The 14,715-nt window shown below is 41.4% G+C and overlaps 1 protein-coding gene across 1 annotated transcript in view; it reads left to right on the forward strand.

The window, feature by feature from the left end:
* The window catches only part of ptpn9a (protein tyrosine phosphatase non-receptor type 9a), a 169,706-nt gene that overhangs the window by 123,287 nt on the left and 31,704 nt on the right, over nt 1–14,715 (forward strand). Inside the window, exons 5-6 of the mRNA XM_059640095.1 lie at nt 3,096–3,206; nt 12,473–12,542. Of these exons, the coding sequence (XP_059496078.1) occupies nt 3,096–3,206; nt 12,473–12,542 (181 nt within the window). The remainder of the gene's footprint in view (nt 1–3,095; nt 3,207–12,472; nt 12,543–14,715) is intronic.

Genomic DNA, 14,715 nt, shown 5'->3' on the forward strand with positions numbered 1-14,715 from the left:
AGGCCAAGCAGCATCAGATGAGCCAGAAAGCTGACGTTTCGGACCTAGACCCTTCTTCAGAAAATGGCCCGAAACATCATCCTTCCTGCTCCTCTGATGCTGCTTGGCCTGCTGTGTTCATCCAGCTCTACGTCTTCTTATCTCAGATTCTCCAGCATCAGCAGTTCCTACTGTCTCAAGTCGATATAGCTGTTGTGGCTGAAGGGACTAAGGGAAATCGGGTAGGCAGGATTAGGATATTGAGCTTGATGATTAGCTGTGATCATATTGAATGGCAGAGCAGGCTTCAGGCATTGCTGCTCCTATCCTCTGAGTTCATATGAATTAAGAGACCCCCAAAGTAGCTGATAATTGATCATTTAAGGACCTTAACTGGCGGTGGATCGAGAAGGACACCCATGGACCTTGTTATGTCACATTTAATTGTGGAGTGTCAAGTCCCTCCAGGGCCAATTCACCTGATTATTTGCCCCTCTTGCCTCTCCAAGGAGGAGATAAATGTGCTCTTGAAGTTGACTCACTCTTGTAACTTATGAATGTCATTGCCATTCATGCAAAGCAAGTTCCTGCAAAAGTGATTTATCATGTGTTTTGATTGAGAAACAGTTGTTGGCCATGATGTGAGAGATGATTCCCAGAGGCATCTTCAAAATCAGTCCCAGCATCAGTTACATTTGACTGAGGAAGAAAACAGGGTTTATATCTCTTCTTAAAGATGGCACCTCCAATGTGCAGCACTTTCTCACTTCTGCTGTAAAGTGTCGGCTTAGATTATGTGCTAAAGACTGTGGTGTGGATCACAGACGCTCAACTCTGACTCAGCTGACATTTCTATCCACTGAGCCACACCTGACATCTGAACACCTACTAGCATCTGGTTCAGAGCTTATTATGTAGCTATCTGAAGCTTGTAGATTACAGTTATCTGGTCAAAAGAGAACAAAAGGATTTACTGTCCTTAACTAACAGTAATTGTGGCACAAAACCAAGATGATCTGATTCCTAATGTCCTTCATTGGCTTTATCCTGTGACTGTATGAACCAGAAAGTAGGATAGTTTGCAGGATTTCTAAGGTTCATTTTACAAGACACTACCTGGCGGCACGATGGCACAGTGGTTAGCACTGCTGCCTCACAGCACCATGGACCCAATTCGATTCCAAATCCAGGCAACTGTCTGTGTGGAGTTTGCACATTCTCCCCATGTCTGCGTGGGTTTCCTCTGGGTGCTCCAGTTTCTTCCCACAGTTCAGAGATGTGAAGGCTAGGTGGATTGGCCATGCTAAATTGCCTCTGATGTTCAGGAAGGTGTAGATTAGGTGGGTTATAGGGGGACGGGTCTGGGTGGGATGCTCTGAGGTCCGGTATGGACTTGTTGAGCCGAAGGGCCTGTTTCTACACTGTAGGGATTCTATGATCTCTGAACTTAACTTGAATACTTAACAAATTCAGAATAAAAATTGACACTCAACCTTAAATATGACTGAACTTAGTTTTGTGTGTGAAATTTAGTTGACACTATCCCATGTTTGTTAGACTAGTCTACTTTTTAAATGCTCCTTAACTTTTGTTGATTGTCATTTTGGTCAGTTGAATGCTGATGTGCACAAAATCTGTCAAAACCAAAGACAACTTGTATTTTTGTACCAGCTTTGATGTAATAAAACATCTTAAGGTGCTTCATTGGAGCATGTCAAACAAATGTGACATATTCAAGAGTCAGTCAATCGCAGTCTATGAAATCTACGCTTGCTTGTAGGAATCCATTTGTCCAATATGGCACATAAAAATGTTGCCCATTGGGGCACATCCCACTTGCCTTGGTCAGGATAGCTTGCACGAGTTGGAAGAGCAAATGTTTATGAACTTCTAAGTATGCTTCGCAGTGCCGCTGGTCTTTGACCAGCATAACTGCTGCCAGCCCTTTTTGAACACTCTACTCCGTCACATTGAATGGTTGTCAGTGATAGATAATACCTTTTTAGCTGTTCAGTTAGACAAGCTGACGGTTTTACCTGGTTTAACTATCAGTTACTGACTCTACAACAGTGACCTGGTTCTGCGTTTCATACCACTTTGAGCATTCTTGGCTTCACAGAAATGGATCAGAAACCATAAGGTATAAGATAGAAAACTACTGATTTACTTTAGCAGAATGAGTGAAAATCAGGTTGTATTGTTCAGAATGTAAGATTTGCTGTGATGTTTTTAAGTATCTTATTTCCACCTTCAACTGGAACTCTGAAAATTAGAAACACCCAATTTGAGCAAGGGACATTGAATATGCAGAACTACACTGCTCACAAATAAATGTAGAAAACAGTCGAGATACCCAAATTGATTCTGCAACATTGTACAATTCGAGATAAAATCAGAAGTGTACAGGAAAGGGGAAACAATACACTTGGAGGACTGTTGTCAATGAAAGAGTATTTTAGCAATTTTAAATTGTTACAAGTCAGCATCATCCCTATAGCTATCGTTATCATTTGAACTCCTTGTTAGATTTGTTTAACATTGTAATTACTCTAAAGCACTGCAAAGCGTCACACGGTCAGCTAGGAACAGATCTGTTACAAATACTGTCCCAATAATATAACACTTTGTGAAACTTTAATGAAGTGGTGTTGTAACCCTCCAGCTTTAACAATCCAGATTCATAGACTGTTACACTTGGGAGCCATTCATCATTCTTTCACAGGACCCGGCAGAAACTATTAAAAGAATTACACCAAAAAAAATAAGCTGCTGCATGTGCAGCTGATTTCTCCACACAGGACAGGAACAGAAAGAATCCAGTTTTTAAAATAATTTTTAAATAAGCATGCCTTAATCTCTCAAGATCTTCTAGGCCTTTTAGTGTAAAACTTGCAAATTCTAATCACTTTCTTAAATGTTCAGGCCTTTCTGTAGAACGGTGCAAAATGTTTGCTTTCAGCTACTGTGGCCTGCTAGCTGGCTCAGAATGTTGTTGACAAGAGACCTCTAGCATAGAACAAGCTTGTAAATCTCAGAAATCTCAGGGTTTACAATAGAGAGCGGAAGTAGACCAGAGGCATTTAATACTCTAGAACAAGATGGTTGTTCTTTAACAGGGTCTTTCCTTTCCATATAGACAGCCCTACAACCAGCAGAAGAATCGATATGGGGATGTGTTGTGCTTGGACCAAACTAGAGTGAAGTTGAAATCCCTCAATCATGATGAGGTAAGAGAAAAAACGTTGAGTTTGTATAACTTATAAATTTTCACTCATACTGCATAGTCATTCATTCCCCTCCAGATTGCTGTCCTCAATTTGTCTTCTGGATATCCAGGGTGTATCAGCATTAATCATTATGTGGACTAGCTGTCACACTTTCATCTGCTGTTCAGTGATCTGTCATAATGATAGTGTTTCCTGGCCTTGTGCTGTCACTATAGACAAGAGAAATTCTCTCTACTGACTTCACATGAGACTGAGCTTCCAGCCGACACTTCTATCTGAGTCAATAAATGTGGAGCTGGAAAAACACAGCTGGTCAGAAAGCATCTGAGGAGCAGGAAAGTCGCCTGTCTCTATGGTGCAACAGGCTAGTGCGCTGTGCTGCTGGTACGTAACCACCCAGAGATGAAGGCCTTCCTTTACCCCCAACGACCATTGTCCATGACTCATTTCCAGTACTTCCTTATTTCTTCTGCCCTATCTCTGTCTGAGTACTTGACATGATTGGCAGTTTTAAGTATTTTTAAATCTTGCTGCCTGTGATAACCATGGTAAAGTACCAATAGAAATCAAATCAATGATGTGACATTACAGCAGAATGGTTTTAATTAATGTTCATAGATCACAAGGAAACATTGCTTTAGGCTTTTTACTTTTTTTTACTGAAGCGAACAGGCAACATCTGCTGGGAGGAACAACAGCACTCACTCTTTCTCTCTCTGACTGTGTCTCTATAGCTTGTTTCTAGTTCCACTCTGATCAGTTAGCTGAGAACCAATCAGCCTCACTTTTAAACAACTCCTCACCACCAGATCATCTGTGCATTGCAGAAACCGAAAGCCACAAAAAATATAGAATTTACAACAAGTATATCATGCAGTCATCCTGCTAAATCCGTGTTTTCAAAAAAAAATTCTTTCTCCTTCCAATCCATAGTTTTTATTGACAAAAATCAAAAATCTCAGATCTCGCAACCAGATTGCTGATGGGCCGTGGGACTTTAATCAAAACGTAGCGCTGCCTGTGACGCAGTTTTATTTGCTTGTAGTTAGGACTTAGAGGGGCAGTGAGAATGCTTGGGAATTCTCAGTATTTTGAAACTGATTAAACAGAAACAGGTGTCCTTTTATTTCATGTTAGATTTTCCTTTTGAGTACCCCTAAAGACTAATGCGAAGGTGGAAACTAATAAAACCAAAGTGCTGGAGAAGCTCAGTAGGTCTGACAGCTTCTGTGGAGACAGAAACAGTGTTAGTGTTTCAAGTCTGATATAGATCCTCTTCAGAACTTGGAAAGTTAACTCTATTTCTGTCTCTACACATGTTGCCAGCTCTGCTGCGTTTCTCCAGCATTTTCAACTTTTACTTCCAATTCCAACATGCAGTATTTTGATTTTGGGAGTCATTGGGAATTATTGTCTTGCATTGACGAGATTTTCTGAGAGTGGCTCATATTTGAAGGAAAAACTTTTCCGATGTCATCAAAAGGTACAGCTTGCAAGTACTCAGTAAGGTCAATGGGCATTGCAGAGTGACCACAGACAGCAAGCCGTTTTTCAAGTTGCTGTCGCTGTTGCTAGAAGTACATGCATCAGCTTTTTAAAGGACCAACTACAGCCAAAGCAATGGATGACAAAGTGCTGTAGATACTGGAAAACTAAAGTAAAAACAGAAAATGCTGAACGCATTCAGCAGGTCCGGCAGTACTGTGGAGAGAAAGGATCCAAGTTAATGTTTCAAGTCTAAGGGTTTTTATCAGAACTCTCAGGGGAGGTCAGAAAATTGATATGTCACTTCGGTACTTCACTGCAGGTATTGCCTCACTTGACTGTGTCTGACATCTTCAGCTTTTAATTCATTGAGTTGAATGGCTAGTGTACCAATTTAAAGCTGGACAAGTGGTACAGAGATGCAAATTCAAAACCCACCAAGGCAGCTGGAAAATTTCAAGTTAATTTAGACGACGCTGAACTGCCTGTTGAAGTGGCCTAGCAAGCCACTCAGTTGACTAGGGTTGGGCAGTAAATCTTGGCATCAGGACCATGGCTCACATTAAGAAATGATTTTCTGAGCTTCAGGTGTCAGATGGAGACAGATTATAAACATCGGCAACAGACTGGCCATTATTTGCTACCATTCTACTAGTAATCAGCATATTTTATGTGAAATGTGCCAGTCTCTCATAAAAACAGGTGAACATACATAACCCAAAAATTATAGTCAATATAATTAATTCAACCTTGAGCTGCCTGCAACAACTATAACTTTCATTTATTTAATCCTTTAATGGTATAATGTATCCAATGCCACTTCATAGGGATATCATCAAAAAATAAAATTAAAGGCAAGCATACAGAGAAATACTTAAGTACCATTTGAGTGCATTCACTCTTTTTAGATGAGTGCCAGTGATGCGTGACAGGCAGTTACACAGCTTGATCTTAAGTTTATATGGGCAGGCAAATAGAATGAAGATATGCAATGCCCATTGGCCACATAGAAATCCAGTATAACCAAGTTTCATTTTGTGTTTCAACAACTGCGTGTTTTCTTTATATAGTGCTCACAGTTAAAAAGCCCCCACTTCATATTTGGTCATTTCTCATGGAATTATTTTCCTGACTGACAACAATTTTATTTATATGTTATCTTTAACGTAGCAACATTCCAAGGTGCTTCACAGTAGCTTCTTAGGTAAAATCTGAGACTCATGACACAGACATTCAGACAATTTGGTAAAAGAAATACGTTTAATGAGCATTTTGAAGAAGAATAATGTGTCTGAGAAACTGAGTTTTAAAGTAAATTCTAGAGCTTAGGTTTCAGGCAGCTAAAGGTACAACCACTAATGGCGCAGCATTATAACTGAGATAAACAAGAGGCTAGAATTGGAAAAATGCAAGTATCCTGGAGGGTTCAAGATAATGGGAACTGCAGATGCTGGAGAATCCAAGATAACAAAGTGTGAAGCTGGATGAACACAGCAGGCCAGGCAGCATCTCAGGAGCACAAAAGCTGACGTTTCGGGCCTAAACCCTTCTTCAGGTTTCAGATGGAGACAGATTACAAACATCTGCAACAGACTGGCCATTATTTGCTACCCTTCTACTTGTAATCAGCAGATTTAGTGTGAAATGTGCCAGTCTCCCATGAAAACAGGTGAACATACATAACCCAAAAATTATAATCAATATAATTAATTCAACCTTGAGCTGCCTGCAACAACTATAACTTTCATTTATTTAATCCTTTAATGGTATAATGTATCCAATGCTACTTCATAGGGATGATGGGCCCAGGCCCGAAACGTCAGCTTTTGTGCTCCTGAGATGCTGCTTGGCCTGCTGTGTTCATCCAGCTTCACATTTTGTTATCCTGGAGGGTTTGTGGAGTCGAGGAGATTAAAGATAGGGAGAGAGCTTGGGATTTGAAAATGGGCTTGCACATAGGGTGTTGAAGGAAGTTTCATACAACAAGACTGCCCATAATACAGGACAGACAACCTAAATATTGCACCTTCCCATAAGGTACTGCCCAAATTGCAATAAGTACAAGATGGCACCAAGATTTTCATGATTACAGGAGCTAAACTGACCTCATTTTTTGATATGGAGGGTGGTGAAGAGGAAGAGAAGTTAAATGAATACCAGAGCTGGAATTATCCACTGTACTCTGCGATTGAGATCCAGATACAGTGTCTCGGGAGGGTTGTCAAACCACCTCATTATGTAATGCACAGAGCAAGCTGATTGTTTGCTTATTTTAATGCATCAGCTGCAACCTTTTGTAAATATTCATTTGACTGCCTTTGATGTTTTATGAAATTGCTCTCTAGGTCTCTTACTTGCCTTGTCATATCAATGCATCGTCAACTTGATACAATTAGACTTGAATATATTTTCCTGTTTCTGCAGTTGCAGAAATAAGTGAGTCCACCACATTTCTGTATTGCATGTCTATATTTCCTCTCCAGAAGCCAAGATTTCACACTTGTTACTGCTGAGAGCTGGAATTTCCCTCTGACAAGCTAAAGCATTGTCCTGGATCTCTCTGTTTCCATCTCTGACAACCACCCAGAAACCGATATCCATTTCAAGCCCACCTCCTCCCACCCACCTTCCCGCAAAAATTCCATCCACTATTCCAATTCCTTCGCCTCCGCCATATCTGCTCCCAGGATGAGGCATTCCACTCTCCTACATCTCAGATGTCCTCATTTTTCAAGGACCACAACATCCCCCCTCAGTGGTTGAGAACGTCCTCGACCATGTCTCCTGCATTTCCTGCGATTCATCCCTCACACCCCCTCTCTGCAATAACAACCAAAACAGAATCCTCCTCGTCCCCACGTACCACTCCACCAACCTCTGGATCCAAGGCATCATCCTCTGACACTTCCGACATCTGCAATCCGAAGCCACCACCAAAGACATTTTTCCCTCCCCACCCTTATCTGCTCCACACTCCTCTCCAACCCCATCACACCCAGCACTTTTCCCTGCAACCACAGGAAGTGCTACACTTGCCCCCACACCTCCCTCTTCACCCCCATCCCAGGCCCCAAGAAGACTTTCCACATCAAGCAGATGTTCACCTGCATATCCGCCAATGTGATATACTGCATCCACTGTACCCGTTGTGGCCTCTTCTACATCAGGGAAACCAAGCGGAGGCTTGGGGACCGCTTTGCAGAACACCTACGCTCAGTTCGCAATAAACAACTGCACCTCCCAGTTGCGAACCATTTCAACTCCCCCTCCCATTCCTCAGACGACGTATCCATCCTGGGCCTCCTGCAGTGCCATAATGTTGCCACCCGAAGGTTACAGGAAAAGCAACTCATATTCCGCTTGGGAACCCTGCAGCCCAGTGATATCAATGTGGACTTCACATGCTTGAAAATCTCCCCTCCCCCACTGCATCCCAAAACTGGCTCAGGTTGTCCCCGCCTCCCTAATCTATTCTTCCTCTCACCTATCTCCTCCTCCCACCTCAAGTCCCACCCCCATCTCCTACCTACAACCAATCACCCCCTTGACCTGTCCATCCTCCCTGGACTGATCTATCTCCTCCCTAACTCCCCACCTGCACTCACCTTTACTGGTTCTATCTCTGCCGCTTTGACCTGCCTATTTCCTCTCCCCCATCTTCTCCTTTATCCGTCTTCTACCCGCCTCCCCCTTTCTCCCTAATTATTTCAGAACCCCTTTCCCATCCAGTTCCACACCTTGTTATTTCAGATTCTCCAGCATCTGCAGTTCCTACTATCTTCGACATTGCTTGTCTGCTTTTACCAGAAGCGATCTAGGGGCAGTGAATTTAGGGGGTTCTTAGTCAAGGTCTTTCCCGTCTTTATTCCCTCTGGCCATTTACCTGGAATTGTGTCGTAACTAGACTACCAGCAAACCTGTCTAATATTTTCCTTCTGTCAAACCTGCCTGTAGCTCTTTGTTCCAGCATTATCACCAGTATTTCTTTCCAAAATAATGGTGTCACAAGACACTCCTTGATTTAACTTTTCAGCTTTGTCCAATTAATTTACTGATCCAGCTCCCCCATTACAGTATCAAATGGTGAGGCTAAAGCTGTTCAATCCAAAAGTTAAATTACATGTCCTGCAATTGCAGAGTTGTGACGCCATCTAGCAATATCTGAGCATAATTACACCTATGATAGGGTTGCAGTTAGCATTCACAAAATGACTCCTAGACTAAAACCAAGCATAAAAAGCTTGTCAGACATCAGACCCAGGAAATCTGTGGGTTTGTTCCCAACAAAAATCATAGAATGAAATTACTGAAGGTCTTTAAAATCGATTGTGCACTCAACTTAATCAAAAAGACAGGGCTCGCACCTCTACAAAAATGAAGAGAGAAGAACTCGGCAATGTGCAGGCAAAGGGAAAGGTGCTGTGAAGAAACATGAATCTTTACAAGGTTGTTTTATTGATCCATTGGATGTGGGTGTCACCGGCTAGGCTAACGTTGATTTCCCATCCTTAATTCGAAGGTGGCAGTGAGTTGCTGCCTTGACCCTTTGAGGTCTGTGTGGTATGCAGATACCCTCAATATGGTTAGGAATAGAGTTGTAGGATTTTTACCCATTGCCAGTGAATGAAAGGTAATGTAATTTAAGATGTTAAAGTTTGGAGAGGCTAATGCATCAGCAGCTCTCACTGTTCTAAATCATGCAGGCTGCAAGTTTGGAATGTGCAGTTGAAGGAGCCTTGGTTAGTTACTATAGTGCATCTTGTAGATGGTGCGTACTGCTGGCACTGTGCATTGGTGCTGATAGACTTGAATTTTGAAGGTGATGGATGGGGTGCCAATAAAACAGGCTGTGTTGACCTGGATGATGCACAGCTTCAAGGGTTGCTGGAGCTGCACCCATCCAAACAAATGGAGACTATTGTATCACACTGTTAAAGTTACTTCAACATTGTTAAAATAACACAAGGAGTCTAGGCTGGTGTGCTGGGTGACTCCTTACACTGTGGGGTCTCTGGCCTTGTTTCAAAGCTTAAAGCTTGGACAAATCCAACAAAGTGGGGAGAATAGCTGTTGCCTTTGCGTCTTGTCACTAAGCAAAGATGGAATGGATCCTATCTGCATTGCTGTAACTGCAGCTAAGGGAAAATACACCTTTATGCTATACTAGCCTCCAGATTCACTTTGAATATCATCCTTCAACCAGTTCTTTCCAACCAGTTTTGTATTTGCCTACTTTCCACACCCCTAGCACCACTCTATCTTCCGCTTTTGTCCAGCATATTTTTGAGTCCATCCACATAAACGATGTACAGATGCTATTTACGTAGAAGCTTTAAATGCACCTTTTCCTTTGCATGAAAGCTGAAATGTTATGGTGGAGTAATTATCATTGCATCCTTAGACTATTTTGTTTAGTCGATCTGATCAGAATCTGAAGACTTTATTTTGATGATTATTCATTTAAGAGGAATGGGCAATTTCCTTTATCCTCTCCGTTGCCACCATTAGTGGGACGCTGAACTAGAGTCTCATACATCCTACTCCGTTCAATCCTAGTGCTAGCAATACACAGACATGCTGTTTTAAGTTTGATTCCAAGATTCACCTGATTTTTCCACAGATGCCACACTCAAAGTTATTGCATCTTTGTAAGGCCTAAATTTCTTCTTAAAACTTTTTATCAACTGAATCCATTTTATTTCAGGTCATATCAAAATTTTGTGAACCTATCCCCACATGCTATCACATATTTTAAAAATTGATTAGAAACATAGCTAAAATAATCTGTTCAGATGTTATTACACACTTCAGGAGCAGTGGGACCTGAACTCAGGCCTCCTGGACCAGAGGTAGGGACTCTACCTCTGCACCACAAGGAGGCCCCTCGATGGTTTCATTAGCAGTGGTGGTGCAGAATACAAACTGGGGGGAAGATTTTATGGATTTAGTTCAGAGTGCTCAAGATCAACTTTCGGTTCCCAGAGATGTCCCCACATCAGTGTTGTCAGATTTTGCCGATGGGCTTCGTACCAGGATGCCTGGTAACTTGCATTGAACAGCAGGATCTTACACAAAATCAAACTATTTCATTCACAGAAAGAGCATCACCGGTAGTCCTGACCCCAAGGATTTGAATGCCTTTATTTTAAACCATAAAAATGAAGTGCATAGTAACTCCATTGAGTCTGTCTTATATCTAAACTGGATTTAAAGATCAGAAAAGCTTGTTTTTGGATGGTTGAATACTAGAATCATAGAATCCCTACAGTGTGGAAACACGCCCTTTGGCCCAACAAGTCCACACCGACCCTCAGAGCATTCCACTCAGACCTATCCCCCAATCTATAGGTCCCTGAACACTACGGGAAATTTAGCATGGCCATTCCACCTAGCCTGCACATCTTTGGACTGTGGGAGGAAACCGGAGCACCCGGAAGAAATCCACGCAGACACGGGGAGAATATGCAAACTCCACACAGACGGTTGCCTAAGGGTAGAATCGAACCGGGGTCCTTGGCGCCGTGAGGCAGCAGTGCTAACCACTGAGCCACCACTGATAATGGGAATTGCAGATGCTGGAGAATCAAAGATAACAAAGTGTGAAGCTGGATGAACACAGCAGGCCAGAACACAGAGGGTCATCTCTGATGAAGGTTCTAGGCCCGAAACGTCAGCTTTTGTGCTCCTGAGATGCTGCTTGGCCTGCTGTGTTCATCCAGCTTCACACTTTGTTATCACTGAGCCACCATGCTGCTTTACATGTTTTCCAATCAAGCACTTCAGACAAGTGATTACACATTCTGGCCAGGTGGGATTTGAACCTGGGGTACCTAGCTCAAGGGTATTGATACAGCTACTGTGTCACATCTGGTTGGATGTTAGTGAACACATATTTCTCAATTTTTTGCACTTGATAATGAACAAACTTGCATTTTTATAGTGCTTTTCATATTCACAGGCCTTCACAAAGTGCATCAAGCAAGTTTATTACGTTGGAAGTCTGTTTTGTAGGCAGGAATATTGTACACAGCTGACTCCCCAATACTAATGAAATGAACCAAGTTACTTTCTCTCATGAAGTCAAAGTACCTTCACATAGACACCTCCAACAGTAAAGTATTCCTCAATACAGCACCTTGGTATCAAGTTCACTATGAACGGTGATCCTATGTTAATATTGCACTTGATTATCAAGTCAGCCTTGCCTCAATCATTTTTGTGACCTGCAGCAATGAGCATAGCAATCAAAGCTATTTAATAAAGTTAATCTGGAAAAGTATCAATTCTGATAAATTATGACAGTATTAAAAGATGTATTTAATTCCAAAAAAAATCACTGAACGTGAATATCATTAAATGGGACATCTTATTTATCAGAGCAGTAATTTGATAACTGTTACAAAAGCAAAATACTGCAGATACTGGAAGTCTGAAATGAAAACAAAAACACCTGGAGAAACCTCAGGAGGTCAGACAGCATCTGTAGTGAGCAACCAATATAACATTCCAGACCAATGACCTTTTGTCAGAACTCACCTTCAAGAAATTCTGCTGAATGTTCATCGACATGTTGATTGTTTGTTTTGACAGATGCTGGCTGACCTGCTGAGTTTCAGCTCCTTTTTTGTTTTATTTCGTAATTTCATGACATTGTCCAATTTTCACAGCGACTGGAGCCTAATGATCAGAAAGGTTTCCAATTTAGATTAACTCCCAAAGTGAAATCATTCAGTTAAAATGTTTGCAATTTGAGTAACCTTACAGTATTATTCTTCCTGCAGAGGACAGATTACATCAATGCCAGTTTCATGGATGGTTATAAGCAAAAGAATGCCTACATTGGCACACAGGGTAAGCACTGTGACAATTAGAAAACTTCTGTTTTGTTTTTAATTTCAGAGTTTTAAAGAGTTAACATGGAGTCTTCCATTCGCAAATTGTAGAATCAAAATGTGAGACAAATTGTTGACCCCAATTATCCAGAATAACAGAGGTGATGGTCCTAGATTAATAGAGATTCCAAATTCTTATTCCACCATGGCAAGCACTGAGATTGAATTGAATTCAGTTATCAAGCTGGAAGAATTGTTCAATCTAGTCCTACCTTAGTTGTACTAGTAGAATCCTAACCATTAACCAAAAAATTAACACTCTTTCAGTTTCAGCCTTGCATAAATCTGTTAAACATACTGAAACTTGAGCACAATGTAGGATAGGGTCGGCAATGTTGGTCCTGAAAATCTCTATTGATTTCAGACCTCCTGAGGTCTCGTGGCGTCAGTCAAATAGAAAACCATCACCTGATTTTCAACATCAACTGATGTGTCAGTACTCTTCTATGTTAACTATCGCTTTGAGGAACCTCTGAAGAAAACAATGGGGAAGATTTTAATATCTTTTGAAGTTTTGAATTAATTGATGTTGCATTCTACATTTCTCATAACATAAACAAGACTAGGAATAAGCCATTCGGCCCTTTAGCTTGCCTCCCCTTTCAATAAGATTATGGCTGACCTGGGCGTGACCTTAATTTCATTTCCCTACTTAACCCCTCCATAATCCTTGACTTCCTTGTCAAATAAATTAGTCCAAAAATGTGCAGGTTAGGTGGATTGGCGATGCTAAATTGTCCATAGCATCCAGGAATGTGTAGGCTAGGAGCATTAGGCTGGAAAATGCAGGGTTTCAGAGATCGAGCGGGTCTGGGTGGGGTGCTCTTTAGAAGCCCAGTGTGGACTTGTTGGGCCAAATGGCCTGTTTGCACATTATCAGGGTACTATGGTACAAAAATCTCTTTAATGCAGCTTTGAATATCAGAGCCTTCCCAGTGTGCTATGGTTGAACAAAAGTTTTCAAGTCATGTTCTCAAACATAAGGAATTTTGTTGGTCTTTCATGCTACAGACTGTCAAAAATTGGATCTTTAACTGCCCCTGTCCGTTTGATTTCACTCTCATCCAAATAAACAAAAATAAGTATTGAGAGTTATTTTACCAGCACATTTGTAGTATTGCATGCATACACTATGATGTAAAGGGAAAATAACAGTATGCTGAGTCTTGGTTCTGAACTGATTGAGGTTTGGCTGTTGGGGGCTGATTTTCCTGTTTCTTAGAAATTACAACATTGACTTTGTCTTATGACTCATGACTCTCATTGCTACCTGCTTAGTCCACTTCTTCCTTCCATCCTCTGATCTGCCAGCATCTTGAAACACCTTGATTATTTGCACTATCTGTTCAAGATCTCAGATAGTTGAAATGTAGCCTTTTGTGTATCAATATTTCTTCGGGTTTTTTTAAATTGATTGAGGGGATGTGGCCATCACTGTTATACATCCTTAGTTGTCCATGCAAAGATGGTGGTGAGCTGTCGTCTTAAACTGCTGCAGTCCATTTTGTCTAAGTTGACCCACAATGTCATTAGTGAGGGAGTTCCAAGAATCAGTGTATTTTCAAGCCTGGATGGTGTGGGGCTTGGAGGGTCCTTGCACAGGTGATGTTCCTATGTATTTGCTGCTTTAGCGGTAGTGGTTGTGGGTTTGAAATGTGCTACCTAAGGACACTTCCTGAGTGCCTGCAGTGTATCTTGTAGATGTTATACACTGCTGCTATCCATCGGTGGTGAAAGAAGTGAATATTTGTGGATATAATGCCAGGCAAACACATAATTATTCACTCTTACCTAATTCATTGTGATATTGAATACCTCCAACAAATCACCTCTTGAACTTTTCTGTTTGAGGGACAAGAACTTCAGCGTTTCTAATTTCTGCACAATACCTGACCCTAACCCTAATCTAAGCCCTACCTCTCAGACATAGAACTGTTCCTTTCAATACCTCATGTCCCTTCTTAAGTGCAGTGCTCAACATTGGGCATAATTCTTAAGCTTTTCACCTGGTTTTTGTGGCCATCAAGCCCACTATCTGATGGCTGAATGTATGGGTGCTGCATGCAGTCACAGTAGAACACTTCTTAGGTGGTCATTAGATGAACAATGTTTGACTTAGTACGCAAATTTTA

This window comes from Stegostoma tigrinum, chromosome 36 (assembly GCF_030684315.1).
Source record: "Stegostoma tigrinum isolate sSteTig4 chromosome 36, sSteTig4.hap1, whole genome shotgun sequence".
NCBI lineage: Eukaryota > Metazoa > Chordata > Chondrichthyes > Orectolobiformes > Stegostomatidae > Stegostoma > Stegostoma tigrinum.